The sequence below is a fragment of the Morone saxatilis genome, unplaced genomic scaffold (assembly GCF_004916995.1).
Source record: "Morone saxatilis isolate NCDOM2014 unplaced genomic scaffold, NCSU_SB_2.0 Contig20, whole genome shotgun sequence".
NCBI classification, from domain to species: domain Eukaryota; kingdom Metazoa; phylum Chordata; class Actinopteri; family Moronidae; genus Morone; species Morone saxatilis.
In genome coordinates, this window is record NW_023339763.1 from 1,787,265 (window position 1) to 1,800,526 (window position 13,262).

The 13,262-nt window shown below is 43.0% G+C and overlaps 1 protein-coding gene across 1 annotated transcript in view; it reads right to left on the minus strand.

Annotated features, from left to right (window-relative positions):
• Positions 1 to 13,262, minus strand: part of zbtb16a (zinc finger and BTB domain containing 16a) — a 146,887-nt gene that overhangs the window by 51,991 nt on the left and 81,634 nt on the right. The window contains exon 4 of the mRNA XM_035666524.1: positions 4,861 to 4,947. Within this exon, the coding sequence (XP_035522417.1) occupies positions 4,861 to 4,947 (87 nt within the window). The remainder of the gene's footprint in view (positions 1 to 4,860; positions 4,948 to 13,262) is intronic.

Here is a 13,262-nt window from a genome sequence, read left to right on the forward strand (position 1 = left end):
AATCGTTCCCTCTAACATGTAGCCCGTACATGTTGTGTTTTGTCTGGAAGGCCTTGCAATTACTTTCAAAACAAAGATGGTGGATTCTCAGTGTGTACGTTTGCATAACAATTGGGAGGACACGAGACAAAGACATTCAGTAACATGCCGCGCTCACACACTGCTAAATGGACAGCGAGTGTTTTTCTTTTAAGGGGGGATGAGAGGGCCCCATGAAAAGCCAGGGACAGACTGTGTTCTTGCTTACAAAAGCCCTGAAGGCGACGTCTTCCGGAGGTTTAAAGAGGAGACAAGGGACTCTGATGCGATGCCATCCGGAATTTGGAAACGTATGTGGACAACAAATTTCAAGCCGTCTGTAGATGTAATGGCAACTCACAAAGTGACTTCGGGGCTCCTTGAACAAGCAGACATCCTGGATCTTATTTGTGGCGTGTTGGCACAACCGCACTGCCAAAGAAGGGGGATCAGTTTGCATTGTGTGTTTGGGTGCGGGTGTGGTGTATTAAGCACGGAGTATCAGTGGGCTAAAAACAGGCCACCATGATGTTATTGCTGCCAAGTTCCCTGGCATCCTAACCAGTGCCGCCCCTCCGTCCCTCCTCCCTCCTCCCCCCTCCACACCTCCCCTCCCTCCCTCCTCACCCCCTCCCGTCCCTTCCCCATGCAAAAGAGCTTGTCCATTAGGAATGACGACAACTTCAGGAATGCCTCAACAGCCTCCAAACCATCCCATGGTTTTGGATAACCCTCCCGCTATACGTCCCACATACAGTTTGGCGGCTGTTGAACAACATTGAGAGGTGTGTGCTATACCGAGGCCAGCTCTGTCCAAAGGCAAGAGAAGACGGGCAAACTGAGAAAGAGACAGAGGTTGAGTCAGACTGCAGCTGATCAGGCCAACAGAGGAGATGCCACAATAGTTCCCATTCAACGCAGCAAGAAACAGCCACAGTTTCTGAGGCCAAATATTGTCATCAGAGAACATTAGCCAAGGGCTGAAGCGCTGCCAAGAGGCAGGCAGAGATCAAATCTGGCTTTGATGGCCAACAGTAACCCCATGCTCCCACCACACGCCCTCTCTGATGTTTTGCGTCTTGGGTACTGTACACACTGACATTTCTGTATAAATAAATCCATGTTTGTTAAGCTTTCGAGCTCAAACAGATTTAACACAGTATTGTCCACTGGAGCTGCTTTTGTATTGTTTTGTCCATCTCTGTATATTCAGCTGAGATATCGTTATTTATATTTTCTAAACATATAAAGAGAGCCAAATCTAAAAAATAAATCTCCTAGAAGTCCCTAGATGATGCCATGTTCATCACACCCCATGACACAAAAGTGCTGGACCAGATAAACAACAGTAACAATTTAGAGATTCTTAGAGCTGAAGTGCTTCAAACATTAAAGGAGGCTAGCACAAAAAGGGACTAAACAGAGTCTGCATGGTCATTACAATCGCAATGATTCACCCTCTTAGGACTGTGAAATGTATTGTGAAAATTTCATAGCAGTCTGCCCATTAGATTAAGAGATATCCTGCGTGCATGCTGACATTTTAGCCTGAGGGTGGCGGTAGCAGGACAGATCAGGGGGTCACCAAAATAATTAGGAATGATCCTTGAGGGCTGTAAATATCTATAGTGAATTTAATGGTAATCTGGCAGGAAGATGAGATATGTTGTTCAGGACCAAAATAACCTGAGAGAAAGTCCAAGAAAAACTAAAGAGGACCCACACCTGTGGTTGTACCAGTCGCTCCCATTGGACAATAGAACAGACAACAGCAGACATGTTCCTATTAAGTCTGCACAATGTTACAGTGAGTCACAGAAAGGGACTTGTTTGTTTAGCTTGCTCACTCTCATCAGTTACTCCCCTGCTGGAAACAGACCAGCCGGCTAAATGCTGTCAACCTTCAGCTCACTGTTGAGCTTAGTCCGTGAATAATACTTTGAATGTCACTATATGTAATGGCACAACAACACAAGGCAACAATAAACACATAATGAAGTCATTCAAGACCAGATTTGTTTTTGTGTTAAACAATTCATTTAAAGGTCCAGTGTGTAACATTTAAGAGGATCTATTGGCAGAAATAGAATATAATGTTCAAAGGTATGTTTTCATTGGTGTATAATCACCTGAAAATAAGAACTGTTGTGTTTTTGTTACCTTAGAATGAGAGTTTTTATCTACAGAGGGAGCGGGTCCTCTTCTAAGGAGGATGCCATGTTGAACCGCCATGTTTCTACAGCCGTAGTACAAAGAAAACCTCTGTGCATAACTGTTATTATTCTAATGTCTGGGTCAGACATGTAGATGGAAAGAAAGAATATATAAATTGTGAAAGACACTAAAATGTTGATTTACAAATATATTAACTTTCCATAATGATAACAAGTGAGAGTTATATAGATAGACAGCCACAGTAGTGATAGCAATCAGCAAATGTAATATTGAAAATGAGCAGCCTGCTTTCACAGTGGGGAGACCAAATGTCAAGCGCTCAAATCCACAACCGGGGATGTCATAATGTAGGTGTGCAGTAGCTTAAAGTGCATAAAGAGAGACTGAAACTGAGAATCATATGGTGCGGTGAATCTGCCATGTCATATTTTGCCAGAGCCCATTTTTCAAGCTCTGATCCCTCAGAGGGGCTCAACACATGGATGATTACTATACTATTACTGCTGCTGCTGCGCCAGTTGTCTGGCAGGAAGACACGTCTGGCCCTGGCTGCCGCTGCCTCCCCCCCCAGCCCCTTCCATTCGTTCCAGACTGGAATGCCTATATTTAGAGTGCTCCTTTCCGCTGTTATGGCTGTTGGATCATTAGCCTCGTTTAACCCTTCTTTACCTCCAGCGAGCTGATTGGCTGAGGGCATGCCCCTCAGGAGTAACCCTCCTCCAAGTCCTGACTACACCGCCCCACCTTCCCCTCTCAAATGTTGAGGAGGAGTGTGGGGGGGGGTGCATGAGTGGTCACAAAGAAAAAGTGTAGCCACCCAAAGGGTGCTGCTACTGGGGGCCTGAGGGTCACAGCTCGAGATGAAGGACAGAACACAAGATGATGATAATGATGATGTGCGGCTATTTTGGGGATCGGTTTCTGGCTTTAGTGTGCATCAGCAGAACTCTTTCCTCTCATCTCGTTTCGTTTGACAAGCTAGGGCGGAGCTAAAGTATGTATGGCGATGTGGATGCGGTAGAGAGTGACCCCCTGACCTTTCCTCTGATGTCACTATTAGAAAAATCCAAATCTGATCAAGCACATTCTTGCTCCCCAGAGGACGGACTGTTTCCATCTCTTCTTCCAGTGCCCTAAACTCTTAATAGTACAAAATATCCAAACTACAATTGCTATAAAACTTACTGTGGATGTGCATGCTCACATGAGAATGAATCCTATCCAATCTGGAGAACCTGCGGCATTTCGTCACCCTGAAAATCCACTTGTGCTCATGGTATTGTAAAATGTAACAGGCTGACTACAAAATGTTTGCTGAGGGCAAAACCAGTCTTAGTGGAAGACTGGACCCATGACCTCTTTACAATATATTTTTACCCATACTACTTTAGCATTGTGCAGTGTACATATTTAGATATATATAGATTTTAATCATTTCAGAATAACAATATAATTTGGTTAATTTTAGATGGAGATGGGTTTGCCTTTTCGGGGGCATATATAGAGAATGTTACTTCAATGTGAGTTTTTTCTTCAGAGGCACTCTTAAGAATTACTCCTAAGGACCCATTCTCATCACCCATTTTAGAGGGCCTGCTCTCTCTCCCTGCCACCCCACGGGCCCCAGCCAACCGAACTGCCTGCACTGTCTGTATTTAAGCCCCTGTATAGAATCCACACTATGCACTATTCTTGAGATAAATGCTGTAATTTGGCAAAATATAAGAAACTAATACGCAGTACTGTTTTATACACAAAAGTACACTTTGACAGACATCAATCTTTGGATCACAACTGCTAGGTCAATATTTTAAGAATATTTTACTGTATGAATTTGAATTACATTATTTTGTCATTTTTTTTCTGACGTTAATAGCTCCTCCATATCTGTAGTGTGTTGCATTATAGGGCAATATTATCTATCCTCCTCCTATGGCAGTAACTGCGAGATAGCTCGTGACAGGACAGGGTGTAATTATTTTGAATCTGGAGTGATTGGGCAAAATGTTGGATGTAGAGTGAAAATCTGAATAGAAGGACTCACAAACACACACATACACACAGTATGAGATAAAACCAGAACACTATCGCACACCATCTTCATAATGAAGTGGTGGAAATTTGAGACAATCCTTTCCCTTGAATTAAAGAGTTCATCAGCAGCAGTGAAACTGTTCTGGGCCGTCACACATCTGCTGAAGGGGGATTTACTTCTTCCTATTTACATCTTGGCACCTAGACCGTCCTCGTCTTCCCATCTTCATAGCTGAGCACTGATAAACAACATCGGCCTGCCAAGTTTTCCCGGTTTGTTGATTACTGTTGGGTCTGTCTTGATTTAGGGCGAGTGGGACTAATCCAAGATGATGTGGTCTATCTATCTGTCAATCCATGGCTCCGGTTAGCCAGAGAGGGCTGAATGAGTCTCCACACACCACCACAACACACACCACGCCACAACACGCATGCTGATTGGTCAAAACACCAAAACAAAATATGCGTATTATTACTAGCGTGTATTCCACGAATGAGTATGTGGAGAATAAAGTGGGACTTTCTGTACAAATTCAAACAATGCAAACACATGGAGGTAGCAGAGGAGCTCATATCTTTTTGTTTATGTCTATGATGTCATAATGACATGTCTGGCTGTGTGTGTGTTCATACCGGTGTGGATCTGCCGGTGAGCCTCCAGGGATTCCTCTGTCTGGAACTGGGCACCACACTGGTCACAGACTATGGCCTTCTCACCAGCTGCACAACAAGAGACAAGAGCGTGGAGGCTTATTACACATTCACACACATTTGGAAAAGCTGTGCGAAAAATACATACATTTCATTTAGAAAGTGTCAACACTGAATTCTTTTCTAATCTTATTTTTCACTTGAATGTATCAATTACTGGAATTGTATGCACAAACGTATCATGATTTAAAGTTGATATGAAGACAGTTTGCATTCATAACACACTCAGCAGGGTACCCATATTGCAAAAGAACACAACCTTTAAAGACAAACAGTGAACAAGGAGGAGGAGTTTGGATTTGAGGACCTTTAGGCAGCTACAACAACATCAAAGGAGTGAACACAGACAACCAATAAATCAATGAGCTTATTGCCCATATATTGAAATTGGCATACATGTCGGCTGACAAGTAACAAGTGTCAGTACAGAAATGGTTTACCCACCATAGAACTGCTCAGAACATATATGTGTCACATGCAGAAGACTACCTTATCTGTAAATGGCAAATATTCATCATTTCAATTTTGCCCAATTTTTCCAGAAATGTCTTGCATATGACCACATCTTTCTCATTCCATACACAACCTGTGTGATAATACAGAAAAACGCTGTAATTTGCTATGAAATAATCCCTCACTTACACCACTTGTAACCGGCCTAAATTGAAATTGATTGACAACAAGCCCATGTTTTGCAGTCCGATACTGTATTATCTGAAGGCTTAGGCTTTCATTATTTGATCCTCTTTCATTTTTTGTTTTTGGAATTGAGATGAATATTTTGCAGGATTTGATTGATTAATGGGTGTACTGTAATATATAATTGAGCCTACATTTAGCTTTCTAACTTGATGAGTCAAACTATCCGCCTTCAGATTGGTCAGACTGAGCTCCAAATTGAATGAATATGCATATAGTGGCAGGACGTGTCGTCTCCTTCCCCATACATGCTTGATGTGCTAATAATTCACTTCTCAGAGTCCATTTTTGTGAAAGAACACACACTGTTCCCTTTCTCTACTGCTCTGCAAGTCTAGTTTCTCTAACTTCCAGATGCATATTTGAAGTGAACATAGACCCAAATTAATATATTTAGTATGTGCACAAATTGTATCAGCTTAAAATACTTGTGCAATGCTGATACATTCCTGCTTTTGACTCAAAAGCTGTAAAGTTATTGTTAAGCGCTCTTCAACTTTAGTTGCACCACACTCTGCTTCTGTTTATGCAAGTAGATCAAGTATGTAGCCCTTGAGCTATGGTCTGGATTGCCATGTTCGCCTTTACTTTATGGATGTGTACAACAATGATAATAAGAGAGACAGAAGACTGGCATGCACACATAAACAGTGCTGTTGGAGGGCACATCAGATCAGGCCCAGGCAAACGACTTTTTATGGCTTGGCAACAAGCACTGTACATGCCATACACATCACACATCAAACAGACGCACGCACGCACACACACATTTAACATCTGGATATTGTGTGTGTGCAAAACAGGCGTGCATGTGCGCGGGTGTGTGTGTGTGTGTCTGTTTCCAGTGCAAGCACAGAGCGATCTCTCCCAACCAGACCTTGGTTTGTTCTTGGCACGGCCTCCTGGGTTACGACACCTCCAGAGAGAGAAAGAGAACACAATGAAAACAGGAAGCCAATTCTTAGATGACAGAAAAAAAGTCAGGGAGAGATGGCTTGTGTGGTTTTGCAACCGCAGTGACATTAGGGAACGGCCTGTACTGTAATAAGCCCTACCAAAAGCAGAAATGACACGGACCGTACATGACAGAGTGTGCCTGCCAGTAGAGCGCTTATGCAACAAGTTATGCAAAAGACGGTATGCTGCACAAGTGAGCGTGACTAGATCATAAGCCACTGCAATGCAACCTTTAAAGCCATGCACATCCTAGATTTGTCTGTGATACCAAAAGATGTATTTTCATTTAACAACTTTATACTAAGAGACTAAGCTTGTGAGCAATGTCCTCTTTAATTGGCTGCATATTCAGGAGGCATAATTTGTAGTGTGAGCGTATGGCGTGCCAGTGTCAAATGCACAGATGAGCATATGGCCGAATTAGCTGGCAAAAGCAGCCACTTAACCTTTGGAGAACAAGACATGTAGTGGAGATGTAGACAGAATCCCCCAACACACCCACTGATGTCCCTCATTTGCATTAATCACATAGTACCTCTGCTGCTTCTTTAACTCCCTGATTCATCATTGTTGGATCAACTATAATTATTATTTTTCACATGCTACGGTTACTCTGCTAACCTGCATTGGACTCCTTGCATCATATTGATTGGAGCTCATTGATTGCCCTTGCAGGGACCAACTGGGACAGTTTTATGACCATACAAGTACAACCTCTACTTCATTATGCGCTTCCCATGGACTAATATTAGTGCTCATAGTAAATACACATTCATGATTTTACTGTGCTTTTAACCCATCTGCCACATGCACAAGTGCATACTGAACATTACTGCTGAGTATTTCCCAAAACATGTTGTAGTTTCTAAGTTTTAAAATGAGGTTTTCCTACTTTCTGGATAGATACTGGACTAAATTAAAGTAGTACAGGAGTTTTCACCTGGTTATGAAACAGTCTCAATGTAATACTGAGGCCTCTATATGGCCTACATAAGCATATCAGACCATCAGTGAGAAGATGTTTCTATATAGTTATTTTCAATGCCTGCCACTGGGTCGGATTCCCCTTTAAATACTGCATTTGTCCACAGGGGCCGCCAGAATCACCACAAAATTAAAGTTCCTTGTTGGTGCTTTAATTTCCATAATCTATAAAAATCAATTTGCCATGAACTGAAACTTCATTCTTCACAAGTAAGTTTGATGAAAAGAGAGTTTCCACTGACAATTTCCCTTCCTTCATTGCCACCACAGAGGTGGACACTTAACCCCCAGCGGCCCCAGATAGGCTCCTCAGTGGCCAACAGATCAAACTGCGATTGTACTGGGCAGCTTTCAGGTGTGAATGTGTGTAACTGTGTGAATGTGTCGCTGTGTGTTCCTGGGAAAAGAACATTTGTGCTCAGCAAATCTAATCTGGCTAAAGAAATGACACCAGTGACTGCCTAGAAGGTAAGAAAAACACATTCACGACTATGGTTTGCAGTATTGTAAAATACAGGTGATTTGTAGTAAATCAGCCTAACACTGGCATGGTTACTACAAGTAATGACTCCGCCTCACAGACAGTGGAGCAACACTATAACCAGTCTTCTGGGAGGCCAAGAGGCGTGTGCTAAATGGGCCAGGGATAGGATTTTAGTGCAGGGCATGCCCCTGCTTGTGGCACAAGGACATAAATTGTCAGGAAATGCCTGCATGGTGCCTTGCTTCAAGGAGAATGGAGTTGTGTGAGGTCACCAAGGGGCAAAGGGGGGAGGAAAAAGTGGGAGCACAGGAACCCAGGGTACACACAGCCAGGCAGCCACCCAGCCAGATGCCCGTCACTCTAGTTAGCCAGCTAAGTGCTAACAGGGGGCCCTCCGCTTGGTAACAGCCGCCATCAGCCAGTTTCACTGCCAAATTAAAGTGATAAATCTTGAGGCCCCTTTGATCACAAGAGGGTGAACTTGTTAGTTAGGAAAGACGGGGTAAGCGGGACAGAGGAGACACACACTTAACATCAGCTGTTAGTCTTTCACGTGTGTTTCCAGTGAACAAAACCCTACACGCCAACCAGAGGCCCTTTTAAAACTACACCGCAAAATCAAAATAAACCTCATCTTAAATTTCATTAAGCAAGATTTTCATTTGCACAAAACAAACATTAAATGGTGGCGTCCCCTCGCCGCTTGCCAGGAAACATTGGAATGAATGTACACTCTTGCTAATGAGAAGTAAATAAAAACGTAACCATCACAAAATGGAAAAGCCTGAAGAGGAAATAAAAAAAGGAATCTCCAAATGGTAGACTTGCCCAGTCTACTCTGTTACTGGGGGAGTCCTGTGTCACGTTGCCACAGATTCAGCCTTTAGCTGACATAATAAAAGTTGCACAACCCATGCTGAGTTACAGTGTGTGTGTGTGTGTGTGTGCGTCCGCATGTTCGAAGGTAAGGAAGGGGTGGTGATCAGGTGCCACATGCCAGTGAAGCCGCTTCCCTTTTCGCTTCCCTCTCTGAAATATTGCACAACTGTTGTTGCAGCGCAGTGTGGCTCAGTTATTTCATAAAGGGCTGTAAAAGAGAACAAGCAAGAGAAGGCACCCTGCCAATCAAGTAAACTTCCTACAAAGCTTGGGAGCAAAGAATAATATAACAGTGTCGTATATAGTGTAAACTTGATCTGTCTTTACGGGCCCTTCATTCCCCTTGTAAAGAAGTCTAGAAAGACTAGTTTAAACTGCAGCTGCACGTGTGTGCTAGGTATTAGAAGGTTCATATCCAGTTCCTTGGTTTCCTGAAAAGACTAATTGTATAATTTTACGTAAACTATTTTTAAGGTTCTGCAGTAGTGTCCTTCTTTTAAATGGGCTTAGTCTTTTGTTGTAAATTAGATCCTGCTAAATGTATGGAAACATTATTGTTATTGTTGGGATTAATAAATCAAGTCGATGTCATCTCTGCAAGAGCATGAGCATGCCGTTAACTCTCTCAGCTAGCTGTGCAGCTAGTCAACATGTGGCAGGAGTGAGCAGGTGGTCAGGCCTTGCTGTACAGAAACATAACTTTATTCACTCACCAGGCACTGGTTCTGGTGCCTGTCACCGCTCCCTGCCAGTATTCCCCCTCTGGGCCACCCCCGCTCTGGGCTAACACTCCCCCGATTCTCAAGCTCCCAGTCCAGGCAGGACCGCTATCTGCATGCACAGCTAACTGACTGAGATAACAAAGTTTCCTCTCTGCATCCAGGTCCCTCTCAAATAAGTCCTCACTTAATAATAAATACATAAAACATACCTAAAACTTTTTAATGGAATTATTTACAATGTTAAATTATTAAGAATAACATCTACAAGGTTACTTTGCAAAACCATTAGTGTATGTCAGTAACCTTTTTTAACCCCCCCCACACTGAGCCAATGTCGCAATTTTTCCATTCATGTTTTTGTTCAACTTGTAAATCTGTTCATTACTTGTAAAAGTGCTCTATAAATAAAACTTGTGATTACTGTTAGGTCTAGTTGACTCTAGGTACTCTAACTACTTCCTTGGCATTATTCAAGAGTGTTTCGCTTAAAGTTAACTGCTGTGGGCTTCCCCCAACAGTGGCAACATTTAGACGTGATGTGGATTGTGGATTAGCCCACTGAGCAGGCCTCACAGGGAAGAGATGCATTCCCTTGCCTGTAATTTCCCCTGACATGCTAAGTGCTCATTCTCCCATTTCCCTAAATAATGTGGTGCGCAATGGTCCATTGTCCTATTTGCTATTACACTCATTCCACGTGTGCATGGAATCTGCAGATTCAAACCATCGCTACATGATGATGCAGAGACGAAGACCATGCAGGGAAAAAGTAAGCTCAATGCCCATTTGGGAGTTTGTGGGTGCGATAAGTGTGTTTGGGTGCAACAACACACACACACACACTATCACCGCACTCACATCATCCAGCCCAGCTATGTGATCTCATAATGCCGCCATTGAGAAGCTCTTCTCATTCAAATATGTCAGAGACTGAGAAAGGGGCTGTTTGTTTGGGGTGATCCTACTGCTTTTCTTTACCTCCTGTGGAAGACTAAATATTTTTTGTGACTGTATGCCCGCACTCAAACTTGACACTTGTTGTTCCAACCTAGTTTCTTTCACAGGTAGAGCATATATGCTAAGTCTGCAACAGATGTCCCCCCCCTTGGGGATCACAGTCTAAACAGAATCTTTCATCAAAGACAATTGCAGAATTAAACATAAGAGTTAGGGAGCCTGTCTTTGCTCATAGCGACACCCAAAAAGTAGGCCACCATGTTGATACCAGAGCTAAACATTTCCCACTGCACAAGAGATAAAGAAAAAAACAGTGTTTCTTCTTTAAAAACCGCTGGTCATTTCATAATCCGATGAAGCCATCAATCTTCCCATTACAACACATGCATTAAATTAGCTTGTTTTGTCAGTTAAACATGTTACTGACATTAAGAGTAAATGTAATGTTCAAAAAAGAGAAAACATTTTTTTTTCAGGATATCAGCCAAATCATGCAGAGACCTTCTGTTTCCTGCAATACAGTCTTTAAAATCAGTCGGCAAATGGTCTCACATGCCCGCTCGCATGAGATGGCATGACACTATTTAGCATTCGTTGCACAAAAAAATCCCTGTCTAAGAGCTTCCGCATTGAGAAAAGGGCTCAACAATGGAGCTCGACTGTTCCAGGAGAATAAGCCTGCTGTAATACGCAAAATGCCAAATTCAACACTGGACAATTCACCACACGTAAAAACAACACGGTAAACAACAGCTCTGGTTCATATGAATAAAGTGCCAGCTGTCTTTATGACACAGTGGTCACTCTGTGGAATTTACCTGCACGTTCTTAAAATAAAATGTATCAACTGTCCTTATTGTCAGAAATGTTGCTGGTGAATATAGTGACATTTAGTTTGAGCTAGCAAAGCCGTGCCTCGTGCAAAAGTTTTTCACTTTTAACTTTTACACAAGGCACATGCTAACTTTGGTCTCTGTATAGTTGCAGATTGCAACTCCCACGCTTCAACCTCCCCCTCCAAGCACGAAGGACAAACTACAGTGGCCATGATAAACTATCTACAGCCAGTTTTGGTTTGTCTGTTCTGGGCTACTGTAACATGGTGGTCCAACATGGCGGCCTCCATGGAGGGTGAACCCAGCGTCTGTGGATAGAAACGGATTATTCTGAGGTAACAAAAACACAACCATTCTTATTTTATATTGATTATACACTGCACAATACAATGCTCATTATATTCTATTTCTGCCAATAGTTGTCCTAGTTGCCACTGGATTTTTGCATAAAATGGCTTGCAATTTAGCTAGACTACCTGATTCAATGTCTTAATGAGAATTTGTGATGACAGTTTGGGCAGAGCTGGGATGATATACACTTATGTTCTGTTAGTATGACGTAGGGCTTTCCATGTGGCTAAAAAACCTGTCCCAAGTAAAATTCCCCCTATCACACATTTCCTCTCCAAGGCTACACTGACCTGAAAAGTTCCTTCATTTTACAACAACAGGAGTTAGGTCAAACATTAAAAGAAGTCGCAGAGGCCTGAAATCCTAATTGGCTGGGGGATTTTTGCACAAGAATGAACTTGTGAAGGTTAACTTGACATAAGAAAGCTGCAGTTCTGATTTTTTCCCCCCACACTTTAGTTCCTGTGCAGGCTTAGTTCTTGCAGGGCAGGACAGGGTTTACTGTATGTGCACATATTTTCTGCAGGAAGTGGCTGAATGATCTGTTCTCGGAGTCAGGGAGGCTAAATGGGAAATTAAAAAGGCTAATTACAGTGTATCTGTCGATGGCCGACCAATATCACACTCAGTGGTTTTTAACAGTGTAAACAGGACAGGAGAGAGGGAGGCAGACAGACAGATTAGGGAGAGAGAACGTGCATGTGTGTGTGAGTGTGACAGAGGGAGGGAGGCAGACAAGCGCAGTCACCAACAAAAACATAGCCTGGCTGTTCACTGAGCCTACATAAATGGCTTACGTAAGACAGTACTCTCAGTACCAAAAAACAGCAAAAATCCATAAACACCCCCCTCCCCCCCACTCCCCCGCACTCACATTCACACACATGTTGGTTTCACTACACTTGCGAGGACTTCCATTCATTTCCATAACCATGGAAAATAACTTCCAGTCTTTGCGAGATTCACGTCCCTAATCTTCAGCATAAAATAAAAGTGAGGCGATGGGCAAAATGACATTAAGTGTCAGAAAAAGCTCCCCATTCGCAGCATCTAAAAGTCAATCTGGTTCACATACAAATAGCAAAACAAGTACACACGCACATTCACAGGAACACACACAACGCAGTATGCTGTCAGAACAATGAGTACAGACACCACACGCTTCTCGCCTCTCTCTCTCTCTCTCGTTCCCCCTTTCCTCCCTCCCTCCCTCCCTGTCTCGCTCTACCTTCAGCGTTATAACGAGCCGTGCTGTACAGTTTTATTTACACCAGCCTCTTATCAGTGGTACAGCAGCACAGACACTGCCAATTGGAGAGGACAGGCCATGGAACTGCCTGTACCCTGTAGTGGAGTAGGTGTGTACCGCCATGCTCCCAGCACGTTTTTATCAAGGCTCAGAAAAGACTGGGTCCATGCCAGGCTGCCTCTCAAAATAATAAAACATACTCACAC